Source organism: Pelodiscus sinensis, chromosome 8, assembly GCF_052426305.1.
Source record: "Pelodiscus sinensis isolate ZL-2025 chromosome 8, ASM5242630v1, whole genome shotgun sequence".
NCBI classification, from domain to species: domain Eukaryota; kingdom Metazoa; phylum Chordata; order Testudines; family Trionychidae; genus Pelodiscus; species Pelodiscus sinensis.
The window spans coordinates 73,673,237-73,690,479 of NC_143059.1; the positions used below are offsets into that span (position 1 = coordinate 73,673,237).

At 63.6% G+C, this 17,243-nt stretch overlaps 1 protein-coding gene across 4 annotated transcripts in view; it reads right to left on the minus strand.

Moving 5' to 3' along the window:
- The window catches only part of ARMH3 (armadillo like helical domain containing 3), a 129,121-nt gene that overhangs the window by 61,913 nt on the left and 49,965 nt on the right, over nucleotides 1-17,243 (minus strand). For all 4 annotated transcript variants that reach the window (XM_089780254.1, XM_089780252.1, XM_089780253.1 and 1 more), the window contains 4 exons: nucleotides 15,758-15,823; nucleotides 13,336-13,405; nucleotides 12,300-12,360; nucleotides 10,309-10,397 (listed from right to left, as the gene is read on the minus strand). In XM_089780254.1, the coding sequence (XP_089636380.1) occupies nucleotides 10,309-10,397; nucleotides 12,300-12,360; nucleotides 13,336-13,405; nucleotides 15,758-15,823 (286 nt within the window). The remainder of the gene's footprint in view (nucleotides 1-10,308; nucleotides 10,398-12,299; nucleotides 12,361-13,335; nucleotides 13,406-15,757; nucleotides 15,824-17,243) is intronic.

A 17,243-nucleotide genomic window follows, 5' to 3' on the forward strand; every position in this document is an offset into this window, starting at 1 on the left:
CTCAGGAGGCATTTCGGAGCCGGGGCTATAAATAGCCTGGATTCCCAGCCCGGCCTCTGGCCCGAGGGCGGCCGCGGAGCCCGCAGGAGCTGGGATCTCTGCGACGGGAGCTGCAGGGAGCTCCGGGCTGTTCATGGCGCTAGCGTAGGAGCCCCCTGCTCCGAACTCCCCGTCCTGACGGGGCCTGGCTCGGCCGACAGCGCCCAGGCAAGGCACCCGGGGACATAGCCACACGACTGCGGGCTGTGCTCCCCACTGGTCAGGGCAATCGCCCATTCACAGAGGGGCTGGGACAAGACCTTCCCCCAGGCAGGCTGTTCTGCAATGGCTCAAGCAGCTTTCGTGGCTCTTCCTCCGAAGCATCTGTCCCAGGCTGGGTGGAGGCGGAGCGCTGGCCTAGGCGGGCCCCTGCTCCGAGGGGGCCGACCCGCCCAGGCTGCGCCCTCCAGCCTCCTCTCCGGCTTCTGGTCAGGGAGAGCAGACCAGCCGCCGTGAAAGCCACTCTGGTGGGAACCGCCCCCAGCCACTGCCGTGCAGGTCAGGACCAGACCAGCTCTCAGCCCCGAGAGCCACGCCCTGCCAGCTCTATGGCCACCCCAGGGAGTCTGCAGACAATCCGTCTGGCTCGCTGGGAAGCCCCGGGGGGCAGGGCTGCGGCCCCGTCCGCCCGGGCACGTCAGACCAGCCGCTCACGCACAGGGCTGGGAGCAGGCAGGACCGGCCGGCTTAAGCCCAGCAGCTCCACGTCCTAGCGGCTTGTTTCCAGAGCAGGACCTGCCAGCACAGCTCGTGGGGGTTCTGGGGCCTAGCAAATGTACCGGCTGCCAACAGCCGGCTCCCTTCCACCCTGACCGCTCCCTGCTGCCCCTGGAGGGGGCAGGATCCCTCCTGCCTGACAACCCTGCCCCCTGCCCCTACCCCATCAGGCTTTGCTTCCCCTTCCTGCTCAAAATTAACCTTTTTTCTCTGTGCTCCTCACTCGGAGCCCAAGCGAGCTGGGCCCAGGAGCAGCTGAGCTCATGGTTCCACTCCCTTCCTGCCTCGCTGTTCCTGGCTGGATGCTGTATGGGGGGTTGGCGCCTTGCTCCCACGGGGGGGGGGGGGGGGAGCCCGTAGGCCAGCAGCACTCTGCCAAGAGAGCCGCTGCCGTTCAATCCCGGGCAAGGGGCCGTGGGCGCTGGATTTCTGCCCCTGCTGCGCCCAGTCCGACATCTCACCTCCTGGACGGGGCCCCGCCGGGCTCTGCCGGGCCGGGCTGGCGAGCCCATGAACACCACAGGGCGACGGTCACAGCCTGCGCGGTTCTGAGCCCAGGCTGGCGGTCTCTGGCTCGCCACACCGCGTGGTGGGAAGAGGGAACCTGCTCCCAGCCCCGAGGACAGGCAGCCCGGATGCCCCGAGCAAGTAGCGCGATACGGTGCTACTAGCATCTCTGCTCGACGCCTCGCGCCCCTCTCCCGCCCAGCCGGGCTTGCAGCTACAGACAACAGCCTGCGCTTGGACGAGGCTGGATTGCCAGCGGGACGCCGCTGACTCCCTCCCTCCGGCCGGCGCCGGGCCTCAGGCTGCTCCTGGCAGGTTCCCGTCTGACTTCTGCTCCAGCCCTGGGGCTCCTGGAGACAAGATGCCTGGCTGCAAAGATTCGCCGGGCCGAGAGGTAATGGCAGCAGCTTGCCGGAGCCGGCTGGGGGAGCGGAGGCAGCAGCCGCTCCCAAGACCAGGCAGCCCTACGTGACCCACATCCCTGTCCCCGGCTGCCCCCCGCCAGCGTGGAAGTGGGGGAGCTCCTGGTGCCGAAGCACTGGGCGGGGCGGAGGTGAGCTGCCCCTCCATACCAGGAGAGGGACCCAACTCCATTTTCTCCCTGGGGCCCTAACACTGGTCTCCCCCGGGCCAAGAGTGGGCACTAGCTGGGGGGCCAAGCTAGCTCTGCTCTGGCCAGCCTGCCAGCGCAGGGTCAGCACCCGTGGGCCAGCGCAGATTCATGCACGGAGCTCTGCAAGGCTGCCATGGCGTGTGGGGCAGGGAGCGCCCTGGGCAGGTGCAGCAGCAGCACCGCGCCTGGCTCAGAAGGGTCAGGCACGGGGGGAAGGACCAGGACAGGCCCGGGGGGAAGGACCAGGACAGGCCCGGGGGGGGGGGGGGGGGAAGGACAGGCACGGGAGGAAGGACCAGGACGCACCGAGGGAAGACGGGGCAAAAGGCAGAACTGCAGCCTCTAGACGGACGGTTCCCCGCCTGCGCCAGGGGATCCCTACTGCTCACGGGCCTCTTTGCTCTTCACCACGTGGCTCCACGTTGCCTGGCAGAGAGATTCACTCACGGGGTCCTGCCAGCCGACAACCCGGGGCGCGCTGCACCAGAGGGGCCAGCCAGGCCGCCTGGATGCAGAGGCAGCAGCACCCCCCCAAACTCCCCCTCCCCTTCACCACCCGTAGCCCCCGGGACGCAGTGCTCGGAGGGGAGCAGCTGGCTGGGACGGACGCCAAGCCGCAGGGCCGGTGGGCAGAGGAAAGCTTTCAGAAGAGCTTTCAGCCCTGGTTCCGCCTCCTCTGGTTGCAAGCACACGGGCCGGGCCGGGCCGGGCATGCCCTCACGTGAACACCGCCGGCTCTCCTCAGCAGCACAGGCCCGACCCACGCTCCCCTGCAGGTCCAAGCTCCCAGTCCTCTCCCAGCTGCTCCACAGCCTGGGCCCCGGGGCTCCGAGTGCGCCAGGATGAAGACCATTTCCCCTTGGACCCATCGGCTCGTCTGTCGTGCGGCCAGCACGGCATCTCCCGCCTCGCCCAGCGTCCCTGGCCAGCTGGGGCTGCCGGGGCCAGCAGGATCCGAGGGGAGGGGGGTTCCACAAACGGCCCAGCCACACGACTCCGAGAGCTCAATCCGTCTTGCTCCACGACTGGCGCAATGAACCTCTCATTGGCGACACTGCCTGAGCCCCAGTTACCAGAGCAAATCTCTAGTGAGTAACGATGCGACTGGAACACACGCTGATCCAGACCGACGCGTACGACTGATTTTGAGAGCTGCCTTCGAAACACCTACCACAGTTCCCTTGTCTCGGCCATTTTAACGCTCTCCAGTGGCACACTTTGTACCTCTCTAGCTCTCAGCCAGGGAACCCAAGTCCTGGCCAAACGCAGGAACGAAAGGCATTTTACAGAGAGCGAAACCCAGCAGAGACAGCTTAAGTGACATGCCCACAGTCACAGAGCAAGTCGACATAGAGACGCGCAACGAGGCCTTTTTAGTAGCATAGAAAAGAAATCTGCTTTGCTGTTACCATAAAAGTCCTCACCTTGAGTTCCAGCACTGCCGAAGGGGCCGCACATTAACAGCAGGCTCAGTGACCGTCCAAATTAAGCAAGATAAACGTTAGGAACTTAGTATAATTTGGAGAGCGAGTCAATGCTGCCTAGTGGCTAAGCAGATTTTGAATCCTATTTGGCAATCAGTTGCTCCTCCAAAGAGCTGCTTCACCACTTTGATTCCATGTAAGATTTCGTATCAAGTGACTTGTTCTTGCAGTTAGGAGCACAACTGGAATCTCTCATGTGCCTATAAATGCGGTTCTCCTTTAAAGCAAACCGTAGCTGCTCGGAAAAAGTTATCCGTAGCTCTGTGTTCTGGGGGAACGACTCAAGCATCACTGATTTGGAGGTGGGAGGAGTTGAAGGAATGAGGCCTTTTCTATAAAGGTTTACATGAGTCACAATGCTTTCCGAATAGCTTATACATAAACCAGCATCAAGCAGCACATCGAGAGCGATTTCCATCTCCCGAGCGCTGCACAAACATGGACTAATTAGAAAAGTGTTCAATGAAATTAACATGCACAGACCCCTCCCTCATGACCAGCTAAGTCAACCTCTTATCTTATTTTCACAGAGCCAAGAGCAGAGTTGAATATTCATCACAGCAGAGAGCTGGATGGGTCTGACCTGAATTCCTCCTGCAGCTCTATCAATGCACCTCAATCTCGACCTTCAGTGCCCACAAGCAGTGACTTCTAGACGTGCCAAATACGGTAGCATGGAAACAGTCTGCCAAGTAATCAGTGGATGCCATCACAAGACAGTTTTCTAGCTGAGTCACCTACAAGAGGGTACGTAAGCTCTCGCACAAGCAAATAAAGGGTTTTTTTTAGAAGATTCACAGTGACCATTGTCCAACCTTGATCTCAAACAGAAAGGCAATCACTTGCTGACTTTAAAACATTTGTATCAGTTCCACTACACAACTGTAAGAGGAGAATGAACACACAAGAGTCAAACACCAAAACACCCTTAACTCTGCCCCTTGTGCACACACAGTATAGACATTCGCTACACGAATCCATTCGTTCTTCCCTATACTACACATCGTGCCATTGTTTCTAGCATGTTAAACAGATGTAACACCCGCAATTCCCGTGTACACCGAAGGTAGACAGTTCTTCCAGATGCATCACTGGCCCCCCCATTCCGGGTGTGCGCACGCCCACCTGCACAGTCAGCAGAGATCTTTGCCTTAGCAATGTCCATAGGGTCAGCTGTGATGCCCCCTGGAGTAGCTATACTAGCCAACGCCGATCCTACCCCCTCTCAGTTCCTTCTTGCCAGCAACTCGGGCAGCGGGGCATTGCTGGCAGGTGATGGCAGAGAGCGTATTAGCAGATGGGCAGGAGAACGAGCCGGCGATGGTCGGGCTGATGCGGTGAGGTCCAGTGATGGCGTCACTAGCATAGACGTGTGGACAGAGTTGGCCACGGGGCTTGTTACAGGGATTGGTTCCGGGTGGAGTTTCAGGCCCCTCTGCCATGTACGCTGGACAAAGCGGACTGTCTCTGCGCACAGAATAGATGGATGCAAATCCCACGCAGAACGGTCACACACAAACACCAGCGGGAGAACACTGTAACCTCCCCGACACACTGACTCGAACGTCGCCGTCCTCACGCAAACCCACTTCTACAACAAGCTGCAACCGAGCCGGACCGTGCACGTCTGCCCCATCAGAATGGCTGAACCAGCGCCGACAAGCCGCTCCTCTCTGGGGCCTACCGGCCACCTCTCCTCCGTGCCGCTGAGGACGCGCGTTGCAGCTCACCGAGTCTGGGGCCATGAGACAATCGGTAGTCGTACGGCGCCACCAGACTCCGAGTTGTTTCTTCTTAAACTGCCGCTGTGACCCAGGAGCGAGCCGCACGGGCTGGGCGCACACGAACGCTCCGGCAGGGCAAGACGAGGAGCTCCGACCCGCCGGCCTGGGCAGTGCGATGGAACAGCTAATATCCCAGCACGTGAAGGGGACGCTCCAGGCGGCGTCCCCGTCACCCCTGCGGATACCGGTCAAGTCGGTCTCTGCCAACTGTGCGGGAGGGGCGCGCCAGGCGCAAGGCCTCGCAGTGATGCTCACAGCCAAGGGAGGGGGATCGGAAATGGGAGCGCTGTGCACTGCTGCATGGAAACAGGCTGGCAGAGGAGGGTGAGAGCTGAGTCTTGTATGACCGTCCTCGGCACCTCGCTTGCACGATATTCTCCTGCCAGGCGGCACGGCACCAGGCCCGGGGCTGCGGAGGGGAGCAAAGGGGACAACAGCGCCGAGGGGAGGCCCAGGCCCTTCCGGGAATGAAGGGGCACTGCCCCTTGGGGACACCCCCTGCTGGGTTCCAGCCAGGCCAGCTGGTTCCGCTTTCCGAGGCCCAAGCCGAGGCTGGCAGGGGCTCCAAACCCCCAAAGACCCCCAGCTGGAGGGGGAGCAGCGGCTGGGGATGCTGGGAGAACACGGCAGGGCGGTCGGTCCCTCCCAGGCCAGGAGAGCGGAGCTGCCCCGAGCCCCGCAGGGCAAGGAGAGGGGGCGGCCGGCCCCAGGCCTACGGGCCTCGCAGCGTTTTACCTGCGGGCCGCGGTGGGAACACACGCTTGGGTTCACTTTGCTGGGTGCCAGCTCCCCCGGCAAAGGGCCCCGGGGGCCAGACCCCGCTGGGTCCATCGCGTAGCCCAGCCGGCGAGCAGGGGCCACACCCAGCCATCCAGCGGGGCCGCGCTGGGACTGCGGGGTGCCCCCGGCCTGGGGGAGGGGCACAATCTGACACCAGAGGGCTGCGCTCTTTCACAGCAACAAAACCTCCAGGGCGTGCGGTCCTGAGAGCACTGCCCACGGCAAGGCGCTGGGACTCGCCCCTCCCGTACGGGTCAGCCCGCCCGCGGGGGCAAGCGCACCTGCCTGGCTAGGGACTCCTCCCACGCCCCGGCCGGCCGGCACAGCCTGGCCTAGGCGTGTGCAGACACATCGGGCCGGGCCCGGGACCCGTCTCCTGCCAACTCACAGCCCACGAGACGGGACAGGCCCCGCTGGGCTGCGTGTGAGCAAACACAGACGGGGCCCAGCAGGGCGAGGGCAGCTGTGACCTCTCCCGCGGCCTCCCCCCCGCGCCTGGTCCTCTGCATCTCGCCGCAAGGTCCCACCAGCAGCTCAAGTGCTAGCAGCAGGCCTCAGACGCCCTCTCCCCTCCCCTCCCCCTTCGAAAGCCCTCTCCCCTCCCCTCACAGCCCGCACGCCGAACCTCACCCTTCGAAAGCCCTCTCCCCTCCCCTCACAGCCCACACGCCGAACCTCACCCTTCGAAAACCCTCTCCCCTCCCCTCACAGCCCACACGCCGAACCTCACCCTTCGAAAACCCTCTCCCCTCCCCTCACAGCCCGCACGCCGAACCTCACCCTTCGAAAACCCTCTCCCCTCCCCTCACAGCCCGCACGCCGAACCTCACCCTTCGAAAACCCTCTCCCCTCCCCTCACAGCCCGCACGCCAAACCTCACCCTTCGAAAGCCCTCTCCCCTCCCCTCACAGCCCGCACGCCGAACCTCAGCCTTCGAAAGCCCTCTCCCCCTCCCCTCACAGCCCGCACGCCGAACCTCACCCTTCGAAAGCCCTCTCCCCTCCCCTCACAGCCCACACGCAGAACCTCACCCTTCGAAAACCCTCTCCCCTCCCCTCACAGCCCACACGCCGAACCTCACCCTTCGAAAACCCTCTCCCCTCCCCTCACAGCCCGCACGCCGAACCTCACCCTTCGAAAACCCTCTCCCCTCCCCTCACAGCCCGCACGCCGAACCTCACCCTTCGAAAACCCTCTCCCCCTCCCCTCACAGCCCGCACGCCGAACCTCACCCTTCGAAAGCCCTCTCCCCTCCCCTCACAGCCCACACGCCGAACCTCACCCTTTGAAAGCCCTCTCCCTTCCCCTCACAGCCCACACGCCGAACCTCACCCTTCGAAAACCCTCTCCCCCTCCCCTCACAGCCCGCACGCCGAACCTCACCCTTCGAAAGCCCTCTCCCCTCCCCTCACAGCCCACACGCCGAACCTCACCCTTCGAAAACCCTCTCCCCTCCCCTCACAGCCCGCACGCCGAACCTCACGCCTTGAAAGCCCTCTCCCCTCCCCTCACAGCCCACACACCGAACCTCACGCCTTGAAAGCCCTCCCCCCTCCCCTCACAGCCCGCACGCCGAACCTCACCCTTCGAAAGCCCTCTCCCCTCCCCTCACAGCCCGCACGCCGAACCTCACCCTTCGAAAGCCCTCTCCCCTCCCCTCACAGCCCGCACGCCGAACCTCACCCTTCGAAAACCCTCTCCCCTCCCCTCACAGCCCGCACGCCGAACCTCACCCTTCGAAAGCCCTCTCCCCTCCCCTCACAGCCCGCACGCCGAACCTCACCCTTCGAAAGCCCTCTCCCCCTCCCCTCACAGCCCACACGCCGAACCTCACCCTTCGAAAGCCCTCTCCCCTCCCCTCACAGCCCACACGCCGAACCTCACCCTTCGAAAACCCTCTCCCCCTCCCCTCACAGCCCGCACGCCGAACCTCACCCTTCGAAAGCCCTCTCCCCCTCCCCTCACAGCCCATATGCCGAACCTCACCCTTCGAAAGCCCTCTCCCCTCCCCTCACAGCCCACACGCCGAACCTCACCCTTCGAAAACCCTCTCCCCTCCCCTCACAGCCCGCACGCCAAACCTCACCCTTCGAAAGCCCTCTCCCCTCCCCTCACAGCCCGCACGCCGAACCTCACCCTTCGAAAGCCCTCTCCCCTCCCCTCACAGCCCGCACGCCGAACCTCACCCTTCGAAAACCCTCCCCCCTCCCCTCACAGCCCACACGCCGAACCTCACCCTTCGAAAGCCCTCTCCCCTCCCCTCACAGCCCGCACGCCGAACCTCACCCTTCGAAAGCCCTCTCCCCTCCCCTCACAGCCCGCACGCCAAACCTCACCCTTCGAAAGCCCTCTCCCCTCCCCTCACAGCCCACACGCCGTACAGCGGGAGGCCAGGGTAGTAACGTCGAGCGCTGCACTTCAGCTGCAGAGCCCCGGCCCGGCAGGCGGAGGAAGTGCCCCCGGGGAGGCAGGAGCCACGGACGGAAGGAGCTAGCGGGGCTGTGCGTCGGCGTGGCTGTGCAGCGAGAGCGCAGGGCGCTGCAGGGGGAGGGGCAAGCTTAGCGTTAGGGTCCCGTGCAGCGAGAGCCGTAAGCTGCGGGCTGGTCTCCCCAGGGCTGTGGTGCAAACGCCTGCACAGCCGCTTGCGGGGGGCACAGCCAGTGTAGGGAACAGGCCTGGCCATGCAGGAACGGCCCAGCTCTGACTGCTACCCTGCCATTACTGCTCGCTGCCTGGCCCAGTGCCTACTGGCGCCGCCACACAGCCGTCCGCCGGGACGCCGCAACTGGAAGGGATCACTAACGAAGGGCACCCCTTCGCCCCCGGCAGGCAGAGCCTGGAAAGGGCAGGATGGGCCCCACGTGCCGTGGCAGAGGCAGATCGGTGGTGCACGTCCACGGCCCTGCACGCCCACGTCACAGCGGCCAAAGGAAGGTGCCTGGCTGGGAACAGAGACCAGGAACCTCGGCACGGCCTGGCCAACAGCCCCCTGCTAGCCACGCTCCTGGCCAGGGCTGCGCGAGTCCAGCCAAGTCATCACTCCCAGGTGTGACCCACAACACCGGGAGCAGGACACTGGGGACTCCCTCAGTTTGCTACAACCTCCCTTGTAAGCCACAAAGGCTGGGGCAGGAACAGCCCCCAACGCTGCTGTGGGGCTGGCACAAAGGCATGGGAATTAGCGAGGGACAAGGCCTGCTCTTCCCCCCTCTCCGGTGAACACACAGAGGGCAATAGAAGCGCCCAGCCCCCTCTCCGGTGAACACACCGAGGGCAATAGAAGCGCCCAGCCCCCTCTCCGGTGAACACACCGAGGGCAATAGAAGCGCCCAGCCCCCTCTCCGGTGAACACACCGAGGGCAATAGAAGCGCCCAGCCCCCTCTCCGGTGAACACACCGAGGGCAATAGAAGCGCCCAGCCCCCTCTCCGGTGAACACACCGAGGGCAATAGAAGCGCCCAGCCCCCTCTCCGGTGAACACACCGAGGGCAATAGAAGCGCCCAGCCCCCTCTCCGGTGAACACACCGAGGGCAATAGAAGCGCCCAGCCCCCTCTCCGGTGAACACACCGAGGGCAATAGAAGCGCCCAGCCCCCTCTCCGGTGAACACACCGAGGGCAATAGAAGCGCCCAGCCCCCTCTCCGGTGAACACACCGAGGGCAATAGAAGCGCCCAGCCCCCTCTCCGGTGAACACACCGAGGGCAATAGAAGCGCCCAGCCCCCTCTCCGGTGAACACACCGAGGGCAATAGAAGCGCCCAGCCCCCTCTCCGGTGAACACACCGAGGGCAATAGAAGCGCCCAGCCCCCTCTCCGGTGAACACACCGAGGGCAATAGAAGCGCCCAGCCCCCTCTCCGGTGAACACACCGAGGGCAATAGAAGCGCCCAGCGCTGTGTCTGCGCTAGCCCCACCCGGCTCCGTTTGGAGGAGCACACAGACGGCCTTCTCATGCTCGGTGGGGGGGCCTGCAGCCAACACTGCGAGGGCCAGAGGTTAAAAGCCTTCCCAGGGACACGGCTCCGTTCCTCTCCTTCCCCCCGTGCTGCAAGGACGTGGGAAAGGGCGGGCCACGTCTCCCACCCCTGCCCCGTGTTCCCCGCTGCTTGAGGGGGGCGGCTCCGTTCAGGAGCAGTGCTGACGTGGGGCCAGCGGGGCTCTGAGGACGGGCGTGACACCGCCAGGAGGCACCGGGGTACCACGGCGCCTGGCCAGAAAGGAAGGCAGCCCGGGCAGACCCGGGGGCCGAGGGGGAGATCTAAGGGGCTGTAATTCCCGGGCGGAGGGCTTTCTGACCAAACAAAGCCATTTGGCGAAGCCGTCGCCGGGCCGGGGCTCTGGCGAGGGCGCCGGGCCGGGGCGCAGGCCGAGGGGTGGCAGTACCTGACCACAGCTCCCGCCAGGTGTAATGAAGCCTCACGCGGCATTTCTTCTGGTAGCACAGCAGCTTGTGAACGATCTGGACGCACCGCCTGGAACAGAGCGAAGGGCAAGATCAGCGCTGCCCCCAGGCCGCCCGGGCCCGCAGCTGCACCAAGCCCCGGCTGGGAGGGCCTGGCCCCCGACCCCAGGCCTGCTGCCCGGGGGAAGAGGCGGCCCCAGGCCCGGACGGGAGGGGGCGTCTCACACAGAGCTCTGGATTTGTGGGGCTAGTTTCTGAACAGGAGCCGCTTGGCTCCCCGGTCATGCAGGATCCCCAGTTGGGGTCTAGTGGGGTTTCCAGGACCCAGGCCGTGGGGCTAAAGGAACGGACACAGACCGCAGCTGCAGCACTCGGACCCTCCTTCAGCGCGAGGCGTGTTCAAGGGGCTTCAGGACAATGGGTCTGGGGAGGTGCATGGAGAGGGGTGCCCACGCCTTCCTGCTGGCGCACACAGCGGGGTGCGCGGGGCTGGCCCGGGGGGTAGCTGTGCAGGCGATGCCCAAAGGGCGCCGGGGAGACGCTAAACCAATCTCTTCCCCTTTGAAATCAGCAGCAGCGGAGGCCAGCAGGGCCCTTTCCGAGGTGGCGCCCAAGAGACAAGGACCCCAGGGAGGGTGGATGGCAGTGGCGGGCCTGGGCCCCGGCCGGACAACCACGATCCTGGGGACCGGGCCCTCCTAGTCCCAGGGGGCACCGGTCGGGGTTACAAGGGCGTCCCAAGGCCGGCAGGCAGCGGGCTGCCAAGGTGGAGCACACGCCCCCGTGCGTGGGCCCTCCCGCATCTGAACGCCTCTTAGGAACAGGCACGGACCTTCCCCATCACACCCCCCGTCCCCGTCCCCTTGCCGGCCGACGGGGCCCGAGCGTCCCTCTCGCCTGCAGCCCGCCCGGGCGGGGAGTTAGCGGAGGGGCTGGCCAGTGTCCCTCATGAGCGGAGGGGGTTTGGCTTGTGCACCAACACCGAGGGCACGGGCACTAGTTGGATGTGGGCCACCGTGGCACCCAAGTTATTAACTCACGTTCCCAGCTGCCGGAGCAGAGCCGGGTCCCCTCGCCACATGGCAGCCCCGGCCACTGGAGCCAGCCTCCCCCGCCCCAGCAGCTCCCTCCCCACGCCGTCTCAGCCAGCCCCGCGCACCGGAGCAGCCGCCTGCCGCGTGGCTCTCCAGAGGAGGTGGGCGGGGCAGAATGCTCGTGTGCGCGGCCGCGCCGGCGCGCCCCTTCGTGGGAGCACTGGGCCTGCGCAAACATGCTGGATGGATGCATACGGCTGCACACGGGGAGTTGCTGCTGCTTCTCTTCCGTCTCATCTTTTTAAAACGTGCTTTGACCCTGACTCGAAACCCCTCCCCTCCCCGCGTCTCTCACTGATTCTGAAACTGGGCCCAGAACGGGAGCAAGCCCGCTCCGCTGGCAGCCAGTGCTTTCTGCAGGGGCCGAGCGTCGTCCTAGACGTGCCTGTGTCCCGCGGGGTGGGGAGCGGGCCGTGCGGGGTGGAACATGCACTGTGCAGATGCAGCACTAGCCCCGCAGACCTCATGCTGCCCCCAACTGCGCATTTCACCCCCTTGCTCCAGAGGAGATTTCACCCTGTTTGCAATAAGCTCCTGAGCGTGGGACTGGCTTCCCAGCCCTGTGTCACCCGTCCTTGGTGCTTCAGAACTGGCTGGCTGCCCTACTTGGGACCTGGCTCTGGCGGCTGGCCCAATGTTTTGTGACTGTGCAGCTCTGTGTGGCTGATCTGGCAGATTAGGCAAACTGCCTGACGGGAAAATTCGTTCCTTTGACACTCTCTTGGCACACTGGACATCTCCAGCTCGGACCTAGGAGCGTCTGGAAAGCCCCACCTGCCCAAGCAGTGCTGTGTTGGCCTGGCGAGCACTATGTGATTAAATTCCCCTCCCTCCCACACGCCAGAGAATAAACTCACGGCCGGACTGACGTCACTTACACATAGAGATCCATAGGAAACTCTTTCATCATGTGCGTTACGATGAACTCCACCATCAGATCTGCGAGAGCAGGGAGGACAAAGACAAAGTCAAGATAAAACCTGTCAGACAACAAGCACATGCGACTCCCCACAGCCCCCGTGTCACCAGACATCAGTCCCAGGTAGAAGCAAGAGGGAGAATTTAGTAACAGCTGCGTCTGAATTAAGCCTTTCTTCTGAACGCAGAGGAAGACGCTATCAAGTCGCCTGGCATTTTAACGCGATGTGCTCTGACACATGCTTGCTCCACGCTCTTTTCCCCACTGTTCAAACAGAAAGCACCTCGCTAGTTTTGATGCACAGAACTGCACTCGCATGTCAAACCTCAGCACGGCTGGAAAATGCCGGCAAGAAATACGTTGTAGGGCTGTCACCAGAAGGCAGGTGGGTTTTACGGCTTTGTTTTCCGAGACGATCACGAAGAGGATGTGCCTCTCTCTACCCAACTGGCTCTGGAGCCAAGTGAATCCGGTCTCCCCTCAGAAACGACTGGTGGCTTCTGCATACGACTCGGTCTTCATCTCGGTCAGTTTCCCAAGGGCTACATTTAAGTAGCCTCAGGTCTAGCCCAGCCCGGGAGACAGACCAGGCAACTCTCCAGATAGTCACATTCAGCCTGTGTCTGCTCCAGCCTGCGTCTGTTCCTTTCCCACCCGCGTTCCCTCAGCTCGGGCACCGGACACTGCTCAGGCAGGAGAGTCGAGATGCTCGTGGAGCAATGGCAAGGAGGGGTCCAGGGAGCCCTACGTAAACGTGGCTTCCCGCAGATCTAGGAGAGGCAGCACCAGCGAGAGGGAAGGGAGGGGCCGGGATAAAACCCACCCTGCTGAGAATTCAAATTCCTCCCCCAGCTAAGGTAGCCAGGAAGCTCCGCCCGACAACACCCGGAAGCTCCGCCCGACAACACCCGGAAGCTCCGCCCGACAACACCCGGAAGCTCCGCCCGACAACACCCATCTCCCTGTCACAGGGATCCCGCGCTGGCAATACTCACCGAGCACCGCGCACACCAGGGGGCGGCAGGGCAGGTTTCTGTCTGCGGCTTTCTTCCTGTGCCTCATGGGCTTCAAACACACAGAGAAGGGAAGTCAGCAGATGCTCGGCGCGGTCCCTGGCGCGGCATCGCCCCTTTCCACACAAATAAGCCCATTTCCCGGGCCTGCCTGTCGGCGGGGCTTCCCCACGGCTCTAGGTGCGGCAGCCCTGCCCGCTCACAGACAGCCAGCAGCTGGGTAACGGCAGGCGCTGTCTCGCCAGAGCGTGGCGCTTTCCCGTACGCCCCCGGCCCAGACGGCCAGTTGCTCTCAGTGCCCGGAGTGTTCCCTGCCCCTCGAGGAGCCCAGGCAGGCGATTCTAGGCCAGGCTTGGGGTTACCGGAGTGGGGCTGCACACAGAATCATAGACCCCTAGCGCTGGCAGGGCCCTCGAGAGGCATCGAGTCGTCCCCTGCCCTCCTGGCAGGACCAGCACCATGTAGATCAGGGCTACTCAACACGTGGCCCGTGGGCCACATGCAGCCCATGGCTGGTTTGGGTTTACGCAGGGCTCAACACGCAGCCAGCGAGGTGGGAGCCAAAACAAAACCGTAGTCAGTAGCATGGTCTCCTGTTGCGATGGGTTTGGTAGTTCCATTCCCGCACTGTCGCTGCTCATTAAAAGTGGGTGGGAATCAGGTAACTGTTGCATTGTATTCATATCAGCAGAGCAGACTTCAATGGGGCCTGCGTGTTGTGGGGTCTTGCCTTAATTTATGCATTCATGCCCGTCAGTGTGAAAAGCTATTTGCATAAATTTGCACATATATTTGCATGTACACGCAACCATACTTAAGTTGCGGCCCTCGGCATGTGCTGAGAATACCATTGTGGGCCCCGGAGCTTCCAAAGTTGAGTAGCCCTGGGCTAGCCCATCCCTGGCAGGTGTATGTCCGACCTGCTCTTCAATATCTCCAGGGATGGGGATCCCACAACCCCCCAGGGAATTTATCCCAGTGTTTCACCCCCGGACAGGCAGGAAGTTTTTCCTAATGTCCAACCTCAACCTCCCTGGCTGCAGTTTAAGCCCCTTGCTGCTTGTCCTGTCCTCAGAGGCCGAGGGGAACAATTTTCTTCCCTCCTTCTGGTAACGCCCTTTCAGGTACATGAAAATATCACGTCCCCTTTTTTCCAAACTAAACAAGCCCTGTTCCTTCAGCCTTCCCTCATGGCTCATGTTCTCTCGACCTTGAATCATTCTTGTTGCTCTTCTCTGGACCCTCTCCCATTTCTCCACCTCTGTCCTGCCACGCGGTGCCCAGAACAGGACACAAGACTCCAGCTGAGGCCTGACCAGCGCAGCGCAGAGCGGGAGAACGACTCCTCGTGTCTTGCTCACACACTCCTGTACGTGCAGCCCAGAGCCACGTTTTCTTGCTGCCTTGTGCCCTGGAGTGGTCACCCCAGCGTCTCCCAGGCTGGGGGAGCTCAACCTCTCTCTGAGCCCCCCGCCCCCAACATGCTCCAAGACCCACAGCCCTCGGGCCACCCCAGCTCCTCCTCTGCACAGAAGAGCCAGGGCTAGCACAGGGGTAGCAAGCGGAGCCTGGCCGCAGGGCCCCGCAACGCTTAGTTGCTCAGACTTCAGGGCAAGCCGCAGATGGTGGGGCTGAGGCTCTGGTTTAGCGCCAGGCCGTGGGGCGGCTTCTTTCTGCCCAGGGCCCCAGCAAGTCTAATGCTGGCCCTGCTCAGAGGACCCCCTGAAACCTGCATGCAGCCCCCAGCAGGCCCCGGGTTCAGAGCCCGTCCCAAACCAGGGGGAACCACCCCGGAGAGCAACCGCAGGGACCAGCTGGCAGGTCGGAGCGAGTCTCGCTGAGGGAACACGCACAAATTCCCAACCCTGCAGGCTGCCGCTCCCGGCTGGGCTCCCAGGAGGAAAGGGAAGTGGCCTTCCTGCAGCAGCGCTCCTGGGGCCAGGGAGGGGAAAACCACACGCCCCTACCCCAAGCCCTGGCTGGGATGGTTGAGTTGGGGTCAATCCTGCTTTGGGCAGGGGCTGGACTCGGTGCCTCCTGAGGGCTCCGCCCGCCCTGGGATTCTACTCGAGGGCTGGCTCGGCTCGGCGAGCTGAGAGTCCCTGCGCCCGGCACGTTGCTGTCCCCCAGGGGCCTAGCGTGTGCTGGAGCGCACGGCCGGCTGCTCCCCAGAAGCACTAGCTCCGCCGTTCCCCACGGCACCTCTCCCTGCCTACCCGGGCCAGCCACGGCTCAAAGCAGCCCTCCCCCGGGCCAGGTGCAAGGAGCCAGGCGCGGAGCCTCCTTCCCGCTCCCCCGCCGGTGGCCCGGCCCAAGGCAGGCGCCTGTGAACAGGACAACCCGCCGAAGACCCCAAAGCTTGGCTGCCACCGGCCCACGGGACAGGAAGCTGGGGGGGACTCACCATTCTGTGCAGGTTTACTCGGAAATTCACGTTGTCGTCGTGCAGGAAAGCATTGGCGTACTGATCCTACGGGAGAGAGCGGTGCCGGAGGTGAGCAACGGCCCCGGCGCCGGCCCCCGCCCCACCACGTGCCCGGGGGCTCCCAGCTGCAGGCGGCAGACGGGCTAGGCAGCGGGAAGAGGCTGGGGCGTTATCAGGCCCAACTCTGAGCAGACAGGTGGCCCTGGGTTTGTGCCAAGTGGGCCCGGGAGGCGTCGGTGGAAAGCTCGTGGCTTGCTGGTGAGGGCTGTGCTGTGCGCGGAGCGTGGCTGTACCGGACCTTTGGCGCTGGACGTGTATGGCCACGGTTAGCTCCTGGAGTAACCCCCGAGCAGCCAGCCTGCCCGTCACAACGAGCTCGAGTGACCATGGACCTGTGCAGGGGCCACCCCCATCGGAAGAGCTCCCCTGGGAACGTTCAAACCCGCAAGGGAACAGCGGCTGCACCCGTAAAGATCTGAGTCCGGCACGGGCAGGGGCTTGCTCACATAGAATCATAGAACACTAGGACCGGAAGGGACCTCGAGAGTCATCGAGTCCAGTCCTCTGCCCTCATGGCAGGACCAAGCACTGTCTAGCCCATCCCTGACAGACATTTATCTAACCTGCTCTGAAATATCCCCAGAGATGGGGATTCCACAACCCCCCTGGGCAATTTATTCCAGTGTTTGACCACCCAACCGTGACAAACTCCAAGCGGGGCCGCCCCTTCCCACAGAAGGAACGCCGAGAGCCCTCGCCTCTGCTGGACCCTGGCTAGGACCTGACGCTCTGAACACGGGACTGAAGGGCCCAGCCCAACGGTGGGTGCACGCCACAGACTCGGCTCTAGTCCTGCTCCGCTGCACGCCGGTGCGGGGGCTGACAGTCGGCGCGCGTATTTCATCCCTTCCACAGCTGGAACTCCCGCCCGCCCTAGACATACACCCGTCGATTTCGATGCCAAAGGGCTGGCCCAGCGCGCGTTTTGGCAAGAGTCTAAGTTATGGACGGACCTGGGAAGGCGGCTGGCCCTTGGGGCCGGAGGAACCTTTTATTTCAGGAGAGTGGTGCTCAGAATCTCTCCTCTCTACCGAGGGGTTGGGGGCGCCGGAGCGCCGTGGGAATTGATTGTATGAGGGCCAGACGTCGGCGGGGCTGGCTTGGTGCCTTGCAGAGGACCCCAGGCTCGGGCTCTGAGGAGCCCTGGCTCTCAGCCCTTCGCCCCCAACTGATCCGGGGCGCTTGCTCCTCTGGCCTGTGCCCCACGTGTCTCTAGCCTGACAACCCAAGCGGCTGCACTAGCCCTAAAGACGGCAGCCGGTGTCTCTTTCCCGTGACTGTGTCTGCTCGCCCATGGCAGCGCCACGGGGCTCTCCCACGCACAAGGCGGCTCCCGCGCCGGCCCTGAGCCCGAGCCAAGAGGAAGCTTCACGGTGGCATTTTGATGGCCCGTCCCGGCAGAAGT